We start from the raw sequence: 13,774 nt of genomic DNA, 5'->3' as shown, positions 1-13,774 counted from the left end.
AAATGGAAGGAAAATGAAGTAAGTGAGGAGAGTCATCACAACAACGACCATTGGTGCAAAAACATGAAAACTAATGCGACACTTGGGAAAGGAAATCTAAAACTTAAAAAAACACTTCTACAAGTTAAAATAAGTTAAAATTATAGCAACCATGAAGGGAAACAAGTGAAACAACACTCACACAAGCCAAACGATGAGAAGTGACAAAAAAGCGGCAAAAGACGACAAAAGAAAAACTCACCTAGAAAGGCGATGAATATCGCACCGAAGGTTCCCTGATCTCCTTGGGAATTCTAGAGCTCAAATATCAATTGTACAAATTAGATCTAGATGCGATGATTAAATAGATTTGGACAAATTATGTTTTATGACTCGCATGCCTAAAATCAAGGAAAAAGCGACACTTGGCAAAAGTTTCTAAAAGTAGTGCAAGTGCTTCCTTTGGGATACTAAAAATTGATCCCTGTTTTTTTTGGGATTCTTTTTTCTTTATTTTGTTTGGGGAAAATTTCCATGCACACTACCGGGAAAGACTGCGCAGTTCTAGGGAACTGGGAAACTTTCCGGCTCAGTGCACTGCGCTGTTTCTGAGCTTAGTAAGGGTTACGCAATTTCTAGACTCAATGTTGGGATGCCTCCCATGAATGTGTAGTTTATGAGCTCAAGGCTCACTGGTAGTCAAGACTGTGCAATTCCCATAATCAAGGTTTCTTGCCCTCGAGGGTTGCGTAATTTCTGGAGGAAATCCTAGAACTGTTGTGAGACCAACTTGCAAGATTGGCTTGTGACTTAGAAAGATAAGATAATTGAGAAAACACGAGCAAAAATAAAAATATAAGTCTCAGTCAAAGCATGAATACCTTGATCAGTGCGAGATGAGCTGCTGTGTTTAACAAGGGAGGCTCCAAAATCGAAGCATAGGCAAAATTTTGGAGGGTGGTTGTAGCCGCTACAACAGATCTATATTGTCTTTATAGAGATAATTTTTTAACAAAACAATTTAATACAGTCACTTAAAGAGAATCTTTAAGACAATTTATTATAAAATTGTCTTAAATATTGTCTTAAACCACCCTTTTTGTAGTAGTGAAAATATCAAGAACTACAAAATAACTCTACGCCTAAAGACATGCCAAGAATCATAACTAAAGGAATATTAGAGTAAAGGTGGGAAAAACAGTGCCGATGATAACCTGGCTTAAACATTACCTCTATGGGTAGATAGAGACACATTTCTCTTGTCAAAAACCTTCGAACCAAACCAATCCATGGAAGTATCCATGCAAAGTCATGGATTTATCTTCTATTTGTCACAATTTTCCTCCATAGGTGCAAATCTCGACTCTATGACTAGAAAAAACACAAATGACACAATTAAGTGGTACCGAGGGTAAGAAATTTCGATAATAGTACCAGGATTCATCCCCACCATTTATCCAATCAAAATCAATCATCGTCGTATGAACTTTGAAATCACGTCCCTGGGTTGTGGTCTCCTACCATGTGGCCCCATTAGGTGGAATATATTCCATATAAAATCCATATAACCTCATTGTAAGAGCCAAGGTGCCACAAAATCACTTCAAATGTTAGACATTCAAAGCAATAGATATATGTATAACAAGCTCATGAAGTGGAATCATGGTGGATTTAATAACATTAACATTTTGTGCACATGTGGTATAGCCACTATGAAGCCACCTCAATAGTTGAATATGTTGAATAATGGAAAGTTAATATGTAGCATGTATAATATAATTGGCTTGTTCTAGGCCAATGACCTAACATGACAATGATCAAAAGTCTAATGAATAGTATGTGTGAATAAATATATGCATTAGGGAATAAGGGAAATAAAATTCAAATTCTATATCCAATTCGAAGAGGGGATTCATTCGAAAATTGCAAATGTATAATGTTCATGTTGTAGAAATAAAAAATAAATACTAAAATGTTAATGATATGTTCCTCTCCAAGTAAAATCAATGGTTTAGCTATTTATTGTAATAAATAATGTAAGCAATATTTAAATAAAAAAACTAATCGTGTTTGTAATTATTAATTTTGTGAATTTTGGGAGATGTTGGATTCTCTCCATATATTGCTTTGTTGTATATTTTAACCTGTGTTTGGACCCCAATGGTATATTGCTTCTAATGCTTGGATTCAGAATAGATATTACATGTTTATAATTCAAATAAGCTTGAGCAAAGAAGCACAATTGATGCTCTAGGTGGGTGAAAGGATATTTACCTTTACAGGCATTCATTATTTCTAGCACATCCAAATCCATTTCCTCTACTTAATGTGAGAAATTTAGCTCGGTGAGGCATGGCACGGGGAACGATGGGGAAAGGGTGGCTAGTTTGAGGATTCTCCGGGAGGCTAGGTGGAGGATGACAAGGTTACAGGCAATGGCATTGGGATTTCCATAAATGATAGGGGAACATTCGAGGAGGAAGAAGGACCCATTAAGTCATTCATTTTAAAAACCACCTTCACAAAATGAGGATATATATCTATAAAACAAAATTAGAGTCATTGACACACACACATATATATATATAGTAATATCTGATGTTATTATGTAAATTATAATATTGTACCATATTACTATGTATATATAGCTTGAGTGGGCCTATTGGTTAAGAGCATGTGTTTCTTCTCAAGAGGTCACATGTTCGAAACCAGAGGGGGGTAGAGTATGTATGCCTTCGTAGACTTAGCAGTCAATTTTTTGCGCGATGGTGGGTCCCTTGTCCCACAAATAAGGGGTTATCATACACCAATTTAGTGTTTGGTTTGGTCATGACCTTAAAATTGGATAATAATAATAATAATAATGATGATGATGTATTTAGCTTTAGATATGCATGTTCATACAAAAGTTATTAACACATGAGTTAGCATAAGCATTCATATTCCATAAGAGGAGTTTTGTAATATATGATTTAGATATAAAGGTAGTTGAATGTTGTGTTACCAATAAAAATACTACATTAATATGTTTATTTATTTATGTTGCTATGTATTTATTTATTTGTATATGTATGTTTATATTGTGATAAATAAAAGAATCATATATATATATATATATATATATATATATATATATATATATATATATTGTTCCTAGGATTAAAGTATGGAAGGAGATCATTTTGTAGAATAATATTAAAAATATTATCCCATCAAAATTTAAAGGGAAATATTAGGGTGGTAAAAAGTTAGAGGGATAAAAAAGTTAACAGATTGTAAGGAGATGATAAACCCCAATCTTGAAAATAAAAAAAGCCTTTGGATTGGAGACGGAAACACTTTTTTCTAAATTTTCCATCTTATACTTGCATTCCATCTAATTTACAAACTATTTGTCACACCACCATCATCCTGACCATTCAAATTAAGAACACTATGGTGACCTTGAAAAACTACTGTATTAATGTTTTTCAAGCATAGAAATGAAATGTTAAAATATTTCTAATAAATTATTATCTTCTTAAACTTTAACAATTTATACAAATCTTATCATGCATTAATCATCAGCATTATCATAATATTTAAATTTAAATTATAAGATTTATATATTATTTATCATTTATTACTCAATGATATACTTATTTTAATATATCAAATTTTAATATCTCCAAAACCTTGTAGTAGTATTTACCATTTATATATGTAAAAATATTATCGTTTTCACATGTGGATGTCTGGTTACTTCATTGTTAGGATGTGGTTAGAATTAAGAAGCAGATACAAATTCTTGGAAAATAATGTGGCAACCTTTCTTGTATCAAGTATCAGTTATAAGATAAACAATTTTTTGGGTAACCTTCCCTTCATTATTTATTCACAATAAAATTCCATCCTAAATGGAGGAATTTGGTTCATTCTGGGGAGAGGTGAAGTGTTTGTTACAAGCTAGACACAACAGTTTCACATTAAACATTATATTTGTCCATTTCATTAATGTGATGTGGAGATGCATTGAATTGGAAAAAGGGGTTCAAGCTCTTATGAATGCCTATAGAGTGAAATATGTCTATGCTTGTGGTGATATTCAATGTTTTATTTTATTCAAATAACATCGTGATAGACTAGCCCTTGTTTGTAGCCGACTCAAAATCATTATGTTCAGAACTGAACTCATCACATATGAAGCCAAGAAAAAATAAATATATGCTTTGGTAATTGAATCAATCAACCATATCTTGTGCCTGCCATCGTGGATAATTCTCTTTTATCTCAGCATTTTTGAGCACCCAATTAAGAGATCCTCGAAATGGGTGATTTGGATAACGCATATTCAGAGGATGAAGATGACTACTCTCAGTCGAATGAGCATAGATCGAATTGACTGGCTTCCAACCTAGGCGCATGTCTGCAGGGACTCTCACTAGAAAATAATGCCCAAAATTTTTGTGTCATAGCTCAGGACTCATTCCAACCTACTTGTGGACGTAACCTTTGCAAATTTTGTTGAAAGCATGTCTTTTTGTTGACACAACTTTGGTTAGAAATGTTGTGGCTCAAACAAAAGGTCTTCCTGGACATGAGGTATGCATGTGGGACTTCATGGTTATTGCGTACAAAAGAGAAGTATTCTTATCATTCTTATTGAAGTAAGAGTTTTCATATGAATCTTTTTATATATAAAATAAAAGAAACTAGCCATTGTCTTGAAAAAATGTGCATATAAATATAGTTTTCATAGCCTATACAAATTAAAAGATGAATTCCGTGTCTATGAATTCCATAAAAATATTGCATGGCTATATTAATTATGTGAATTACATGGTTTATGTGTAGAAAAAGTGAAGTCAACCTTGTTATTGTCATAAAAATATTTGTCTGTTTTTCATGCATAAAAGGAGTTGCCTAGGTTAACTATGATATTTATTTGAAAATATTGCATGAGAACCTGTTATGAAACCAGCTCACAAAAAGATAGAAAAGATAGATGAACGCCTTATAAATCAGCCTCTTCGAGGGGGAAACCTCCTTTACGTTACACAAATGAACAATTATTGGATGATTCAAATGACAAGACCTCCTTTCTATATATAGGAGTCTAAGGGGTCATAATATAATCAGAGCCGACATAAAAATAATAATGTAAGGGCACAATAATAACAATAGTGGGCTTCTATGGGGCACATTAATAGCAATATGGGGACTACATGGGCACAACAATATAATAAGGGGGTTGTACTAATAATAATAAGGGGTTACACTAGTAGTATAGGGACCTAACATGCCCCTCTCCTTCAAAAAGTGTTGTCCTCAATGCTTGAGTAGTTCTTGATGCTTCTGTATAAATTCTTGTCCTCTCATGTGGAATCTTTAGCGGGTAAGTTCTTCCACTTGATGAGATACTCTGAAATTGATCTATTTCGTAGCTGTTGATTTCTTGGTTCTGTGACTGCTTCAGGTTCCAATATGATTTTTCCTTCCTTGTCAAGTTCTCGCAATACTGTTTGACCTGGGACCTTCTGCAACTTCTGAATGAGTTCCCACTCCTTTGGGCGTATGTATATCTGTAAGGCCTGATGTTTGGAGGAACACTTCCTGCAATCAAATGAATAGCATGATCATGATCACAAATAGGTGGGAGGCCTTTGGAAGTGTCAAATACCTTGGAATGATTGTCCAAAACGTTTTGGAGATCTGGAGAAATACATGATTTCGATGTGGGATCCTCTAGTGAACATAATTGTGCAATTACGCCCCATTGTTCTTTATTTAGAAGCTTTGTCATGCTGCTCGATTTGATTATCTTTCCTGGTTTCCCTTCGATACCCCTCAATTCAACTTCATTTCCTTCCCAAAAAAATTTCAAGAAAAGTTCTTAAAATTAAAAGCTATTGTACCTAAAGATTGTAGCCATTGGACTCCTAGTAAAACATCAACACCACCCATTGGAATGGAAAGCATTGGGCTATTCAATACATATTCTCCCGTGGATAGCTTGATATTATGGCACTTTCTAGAGAAATTTATGGTTCCTCCACTTGCAACCATCACTTGACACTCTGGTGATGGATATAGGAAGCAATTCAATTCCTTGGCTATCTTACAATGAATAAAATTATGGGTACTGCCCGATTCAATCAACACTATTACCTTTTTCTTCTTGATATGTCCTTCTATCTTGATAGTTTGAGGAGTGTTAATTTCTTCCAAAGCATTACAAGATATGGTCAAGTTCATTTCTTGATGCTCGATGTGATCTTTCACTTCTTGAACATTTTTATTCTTGATATGTCCTTCTATATTGATAGTTTGAGGAGTGGTAATTCTGGCCAATGCATTACAAGATATGGTTAGATTTATTTCTTCTTTCTCAATGTGATATTTCACTTCTTGAACCTTTTTCTTCTTCATATGTGCTTCTACTTTGAGAGGAGTAGTAATTCTTTCCAATGCTTTACAAGATATGGTCGGATTCATTTCTTCTTTCTTTGGGGTGGGTTCCTGGTGTATATCCTCTTCTTTTGATGTTTCTTGATCCTTTTCTTCCTTCTCTTCATAATCTATGTAAAATAATTTATTCTCAGCACACTTATGACCTTTAGTGTATTTGCTATCACAATTGTAACAAAGTCCTTTTTCTCTTTTTTCTTCCAATTGTTGTGGTGTAAACCTTGTAGGTTGTGGAAGGCTAGGAGAAAAAACACTTCCATAATTATGGTCGTGAGTGGTGGGATTCCTTGTTTCCATAATTTCGCTTTCAATTTTTCTTGCCAATCTAAATGCCTTCTCCAATGAATTAGGTTCCCAAAGACGAACCTCATGTTGAATGTTATCCTTTAAAGTCCCTATGAAGACATCAACTATCTTTTTCTCTGGAATATCATTTACCCTTATATTCAATTTTTGGAAGTCCTCAATGTGCTCTGCCATTGAACCCTTTTGTTTGAGATTTATCAATTGGCTAAAGAAGGTGTTTCTCTTTGTATCCTCATAATGTGCTATCATTTCCTCCGTGAAAATTGACCACGTGATAAGTGGTTTACGAGAACAAAGCCCTTTATACCATAAAAATTGATTCGGTTCTAAATAATTAGATGCAATACGTACCTTTTGTAACAATGGTACACCATGTAGATCAAAATATTTCTCCATCTGTAGTATCCAATTTACCGGATCCTTGCCATCAAACTTCCTCATCTTGCTTTTTCTTGATTTTAGGAGCTCAATCTTGAAACGACTGTAACTTTGTAATTTCAGATCTTCTTGTTCTAAAATCGTGATCTGCAGTAGCCCTCTGCGTCCTCTTTCCAATTCCACCAGTCTGATAAAAATTGGATTTTCCAAGAAAGAATTATGCACAATCTACCAAGATGACCTGATTATATACCTTTTCAGAATATCGACCTTGTATGACGTGCCACGTGTCACTTTTTTGACCTTAGGATCTGAAAAATATGCATAGAAAACTGCCATCCATCCTCTTTCTGTAGCTTCTTACGAAATTTCAATTTGATGCTCAGAGAGAAAGTTATGACGATTTTCCCAAGGTCACATGTTTAAGATGTAATTCGAGAGTGTGCAAAAGCCCTAACTTACTCAGATCATATATCCGAAAATATAGTGAGACTAGATCTGAAATTTGGACCCGAGGTTCAGACTGCTTTTTTCTCAAATGGATTTTTGTTTTAGCATCTGAAACTTCGTAGCGAACAAGTTATAGCAAAACTTCCACAATGACCTGTTTTAGATAAAATTCTGGAGCTTGCAAAAACCCTAACTTCCTCAGACCATATCTCCAAAAATAAAGCGAGATAAGATCTGAAATTCAGACCCGAGGTTCAGCGAGATTTCTTCTCAAATGAGTTTTTTTTTTAGTTTCTGAAACATCGCAGGCAAAAAGTTATAGCGAAAATGCCACGATGGCTTGTTTGGAGCAGCGAAACCCTATAATTCAAAGCTCTAATACCAAATGTTATGAAACCAGCTCACAAAAAGATAGAAAACATAGATGAACACCTTATAAATCAGCCTCTTCAAGGGGGCAATCTCCTTTATATTACACAAATGAACAATTCTTGGATGATACAAATGACAAGACCTCCTTTCTATATATAGGAGCCTAAGGGGTCATAATATAATCAGAGCCGACATAAAAATAATAATGTAAGGGCACAATAATAACAATAGTGGGCTTTTATGGGGCACATTAATAACAATATGGGGACTACATGGGCACGACAATATAATAAGGGGGTTGTACTAATAACAATAAGGGGTTACACTAGTAGTATAGGGACCTAACAGAATCCTGCACATAATAGAGAAACCATGTCATTTCCTGGAAAATATTGGATGAGAATCAAGCACATAAGAGATAAGTAGCCACGATTCCTTTAAAAACAACATATACTTATTTTTACTATTTCTTGGAAAGAAAATATATATATTTTCATGCAGAAAAAGAATAATTTCGTGAAAATAAAATATAAGTTGCATATAAGAAAAAATAGCTACTCTCCATTTGAATTTGTTAGAAAGGAGTATATGTTGCATGCAAGAAAAACTAGCTATTACACATTTGAATTCTTGAAAAGGAAAACATGTGTTTGCATGTTCTAATTGTGTTAAAATCTCTTGGATAGTTTATCGGGTTATTGTATGCATGAACATAGGTTAAATATATTTCTTTCTTAAAATATTTGTTGTGCAATTCTCGAAAAGTCTTTATTATTTCTATGGAAAAAAAATAAATTATCTAAGTTGCTTTCATTGATAAGGGTTACATAGGAACCAAGCCCCAAGGGATAGCTCAGTTGGTCGAGTTCCTGTCGCTAAGTGCCTCGCCTATCGAGAGGTCACGGGGTCAAATCTCCTTGACGCCTTTGGGGTTATATCTTGCTATTTTGGTCGGCGGGTAGATCCCTTTGGCTCGATCTACCTAGATTTTCCCATGGATATAGCGACCACTCAGTGTCTGTGAACCACCTTGAAAAAAAAGAGTTACATAGGAACCTCGTACAACCAAAGAATTTCTATTTTCCTATATCTCTAGAAAAATAAATTTGTATTTACATACACAAAGGATTAGTTGATTGTGGTAAATCTCTTTATGCATAGAAGACTATAGCTATCATGAAAAATAATAAGAATCTTTATGCATAGAAACATTAGTTTTATTAATTTCCTTTTCGAAAATAAGTATGTATTTGTTTATATAAAAGAAAAACTAATTATCGTGGAATTCTAGGAATGGAAATATGTGTTGCATGCACGAAAATAATAGTTGGTTCCTTGGAAATGAATGAATTTTACATGCATGGAAAGGAAAACTATTGAGATGGATCTCTTGTGGAGAAATGTAGTTTGCATGCATGGGAAGAATGACTATCATGTTAATTTCTTTTGGAAAGATTATGCAATTACATACAAGATTATGTTAGCATCTCTTAGAAAGACTATGCATTTGCAAACAAGGTTATGCTAGTTTTTTTAAGGAAAGATTATGCATTTGCATATAGAATGATGTTAGCTCTTATTTTGAAAAGGTTACACATTTGCATGTGAGATTATGTTAGTTTTGTTTTGAGAAAATATTATGTATTTGCATGCAGGAATAACAACTATTATGAAAAGTTTATGTATTCACATGAAAAACCATATCTAGTGTGCTATATCCCTTTAAAAAAATAAGTACAAAATAATGGTTATTCTTTGGAAAGGAATGTGGACACAAGTGTGAGTGGAATAACAATTAAAGTGTCATTTATCTATAGATGTGCTTGATAGTTATATGTTTTTATTAATGTGTGCACAGTGATGTTAAATAAGACATGACATGATATTTTGTTTATGTTTTATGTATGCACACAAATAGATGTTGAAGTATCACTGATAAGGATTGATTATTGGTAGATTAATACTTTAACTAATCATGATATTAAAGTTGTTGATAATAGAAATGATAGGGGAGGATGGTGACATATGCAAAGGATGGTTTATGTTTAACATTGTGACTGATAAAAGATCCATGTAGATTGAGCAATGTCAGCTGCAAGATGATCCATTAATGAGAACAGCTAGGCCACAAAGACATAGGGATTGATGATTCATGGGTAAATGATATCATGATGATTGTAATAACTTATAGCTAGATATGTTGTATTTAAATTATAGTTATTTATAAGATTTTATAACAATGGTTAAGAGAGAGTCTCCCTTGAAAGCCATTGAGTGAGGCGTGAACACCCTCACGAGCATTTAATAATAAAATTAAACGTTTGCTGGTTTTCACCTTACGGGGTTTCCAGAGTATATCAGTGTTTCCATGATGTGTTTGGCCATTGTGTCATTCTTATGATTATGATTCCTTGCATGACATCTCATTTATATTATCAAGTATGTGATTAACTAATCTAGTTAAAGGAATCCAACTAGAAAGTTTATGTTAATATGCTACAATAGTGATTGTTAATGGTCATGCAACTTACTATTCCGTTATTAAAGTTACTTTATGTAATGATGAAGGTTCTATCTAATGGTTAATAAGGAATCTAGTATAGTAATTTGGAAAGTTATACGTGCATAAATTGTGTAAAAAAATTCTAATCTTATGTGAGATTAGCTAAGGATGTTACACAAATGTTTTGAAATATCACAATATTATTAAAAAAATAACAATATTTATTACTTTGAACTATTCTTCATAATTTGTTTTTGTTTTAAGATATTCATAAATTAATTCAATTATTATTATGTTTTAGTGAAAAATTCATAATATATTTGAATAAATTACTGTTATTATTAGTCCCTAGATTTGGGTGTTGATCACTATTAGTTTAGAATTGATGAATCTATGTTATAATGTTTAACTTTGAAAAATAAATAATTTTTTTAATGTTATTGAAAAAATATTTTTCAAACATTTGAGTAGACCATAATTTTGAAGGTATAGCTTTATGCCATGTGCATAATTGCCTCAGATTTTTTTGTCATAAATTCTGGATGTAGTTGCAATATTATCCTTGAAAATAGCTTATACTCACATACATAACCTATTTACCATCTTTACAGCCCACCATAATTCAAACAAGTATTTCCATAAAAAATGAATAGAAATAAGATGGAAATAAATATAATTACTAGCTACAATTATTTATGTTTTTTTTTAATGCTTTAATATGTAGAAGTACAAGTATAAATGTGTCAACTTAGTATTACTACCCACCAAAAATTTATGCAAGTCCATATCTTAAATGGAATTTTTCTTTTCTTCTTCATATATGAATTTGCAATTTTTCTAAATGCGTAATATCCACGAACTATGCTCTCTTGCAACACTGATTATATTAACATTAATAATATAAAATAATATTTTTTAAAATTTAAATTATATATATATATATATATATATAATTTATTTATAAGATTATATTTTAAACTTAATATATTGCTTTGAATATATATATATATATATATATATATATATATAAAACTTCATATGAGATATCTTTTAAACTGGAAGAGAATACCACTTAGTGCATTATACAAATGATTTCCAGTGATACTATAAGTGCAATTTATTTTATAAGATTATTTTCTTAACTTAATATATTTTGGTTATATATATAAGAGATATCCTTCAAAACAAAAGAGAATACCACTTTGTGCATAGACTGCACGGATAAAATATTTATCGTCTGCCTTGGGAAATAGGTTGATTGTGTAATAGTGGTGTAGCAATAGTTGAAGATGGGAAGTGTATACACATTTACATTATAAACGATACACCGTAAGGTCGAAACAACACGAATATACACAAGTAGCTTAATTATGTGAATAATATAATAGATTAAACCTCAAATATGTGATTACATCATGACTTCTGGATATACTTGGGTGGAGACAACGTGATTATTCCTAAGTGACATAACTATATGAATAATGCAATAAGTCAATATGTGATAAGAGATTAACTTGCTTCATTTATTTCGGTTGAGAAACACAGTAGGAATATAGCTAAGCATTTAGCACTTGATAGCTTCAATAACTTTAGTTAAGTTGCCCTTCTTCCCCACGATTTTAGAGAGAGAAAAACCAGCTGCTTTGAGCAGTTCATTCCATTGTTTTCGGGTCCTCTCTCTACCTCCCGGTGAAACATTCAACATCAGAGCATCTAAAACGTTGGCAGATCCAATCATGTCAGAATCTTCAGTTAAATCCAAGACAGCCTCTGCTATTATCAATTTTCCTTTGTCCGGAACCGCCTGGTAGCAGTTTTTCAGTAGCTTGATGCAGTCTTGGTCGTCCCAGATATGTAGAAAATTCTTTCATTGACAAATCCACAGTAAACTTATAGTTAAATAAAGTACTAATGTATTGCATAGAAATATTATCAAATAATTAACGCAGAAATAAAATCCATCACAACCCCGAACAGTATTACTCACCTTTATAAAAATCGCATCTGCAGAGGGTGCGGTCTCAAACAGGCTTCCGCTAATGTGTTGTACGCCTGCGTGAATAAGAAGAGGATCAACGAATATATATATAAGGAAAACCGTATCCTCCTCCTAATGATAATAATGAGGAGTAGGTTGATTTAGATATAAATATTTATATACATTCATATAATAATAAGTAGCAAAACTAATATTTATAGGCTTCCGCTAAATATGAGGCAGCGAAAGGGAATTAGAATTACCGGGGAGAGTTGGTGCAGTTGCGATAACTTGAGGAAGATCAAAGTTGATTGCGCGGATATGAGGGTACGCATGAATTATCAGACTCAACGCTTCCCCGTGCCCTCCGCCCAAGTCGACCAGGGTGTTGACGTCTTTGAAACCATCATAAATAGCTAAGATCTCTGCCATAGTGGCCTTTGTGACGGACACCATGCCTGCGTTGAAGATGGCGTTGAACTCTGGATTGCTGGCTATGAAATTCCAGAATTCTTGGCCATTGCCACTGGAATTCTTGAAATTATCGCCGCCATGAAGCACACGTTCGTGAATATGGTCCCAGGCGGTCACGAAAAGTGGGTGTGTCTGCAAAAGAACGAAGGGAACGAGGCTTCGCGAACTAATATCCTGGGAGATGAAGTAGGTTTTGGCAAGATTGGTAAGGGCGTATTTCAGGTTCATGGGCGCATTAATTTCCTCCGTTGGCTTGATCGCCCGCAAGATTCCCATTGTGGAAAGGTACGTAAGAATGCGGGAAAGAGCGTCCAGATCGGGAGCTTCAGAGGGGAGTTGGGCGGCGATCTGGTGGACGGAGAGAGCAACATCATGGCCGGCTTTCCAGATAATGTCAGGGATTTTAAGACGAAGGGCACATTTTAGGAGAAAGGGGTTTACTATGGAGAATGCCATGCTTAGCGCCGAACGCTGGAGCACCTCTTCGCCCTCCACTGCTTTAATATCCATATCGCAAACCTCTAGCAGACCTTCCTTGTCCACGGTTTGGATATTCCTTTCACTTACCTGGCCGGAGACCTGTAATGCAAACGAACAGGGATGGCAAATATATATTATGGTGGTGGCATCGTGTAATCTTCTGCGTCGCACATTGGATTGTGGTTCAAAATTCAAGTGATTATTGAACAAATTTATCTGGAAATTTATCTCGTTTTTAGCATTACAAATTCGACCTTATACATCTTACAAATACTTAAATATATATATATATATATATATATATAATTTTTTATAAATTTAAATAAATAATCATTATATTCAAAATTTTAATGAAAATATAAAATTTATATAAATTGATTTTTTTCCAAAATAAAAATTACTGTTTT

The 13,774-nt window shown here is 33.5% G+C and overlaps 1 protein-coding gene across 1 annotated transcript; it reads right to left on the bottom strand.

The window, feature by feature from the left end:
• Positions 1 to 11,785: 11,785 nt before the first annotated feature.
• On the bottom strand, positions 11,786 to 13,460 carry LOC149195788 (caffeic acid 3-O-methyltransferase-like). The gene is made up of 3 exons (XM_089408813.1): positions 12,677 to 13,460; positions 12,423 to 12,487; positions 11,786 to 12,299 (listed from the first exon to the last, which is right to left on the bottom strand). The coding sequence occupies exons 1-3, from the start codon at positions 13,395 to 13,397 to the stop codon at positions 12,000 to 12,002; spliced, it is 1,086 nt and encodes a 361-aa protein (XP_089264939.1). The 5' UTR covers positions 13,398 to 13,460; the 3' UTR covers positions 11,786 to 11,999.
• Positions 13,461 to 13,774: the final 314 nt, after the last annotated feature.

This window comes from Pinus tabuliformis, chromosome 2_2 (assembly GCF_031772625.1).
Source record: "Pinus tabuliformis cultivar Carrire ecotype Pingquan chromosome 2_2, CPIR1, whole genome shotgun sequence".
Taxonomy (NCBI): Eukaryota; Viridiplantae; Streptophyta; class Pinopsida; order Pinales; family Pinaceae; genus Pinus; species Pinus tabuliformis.
This window is presented reverse-complemented; position numbering and strand designations above follow the sequence as displayed.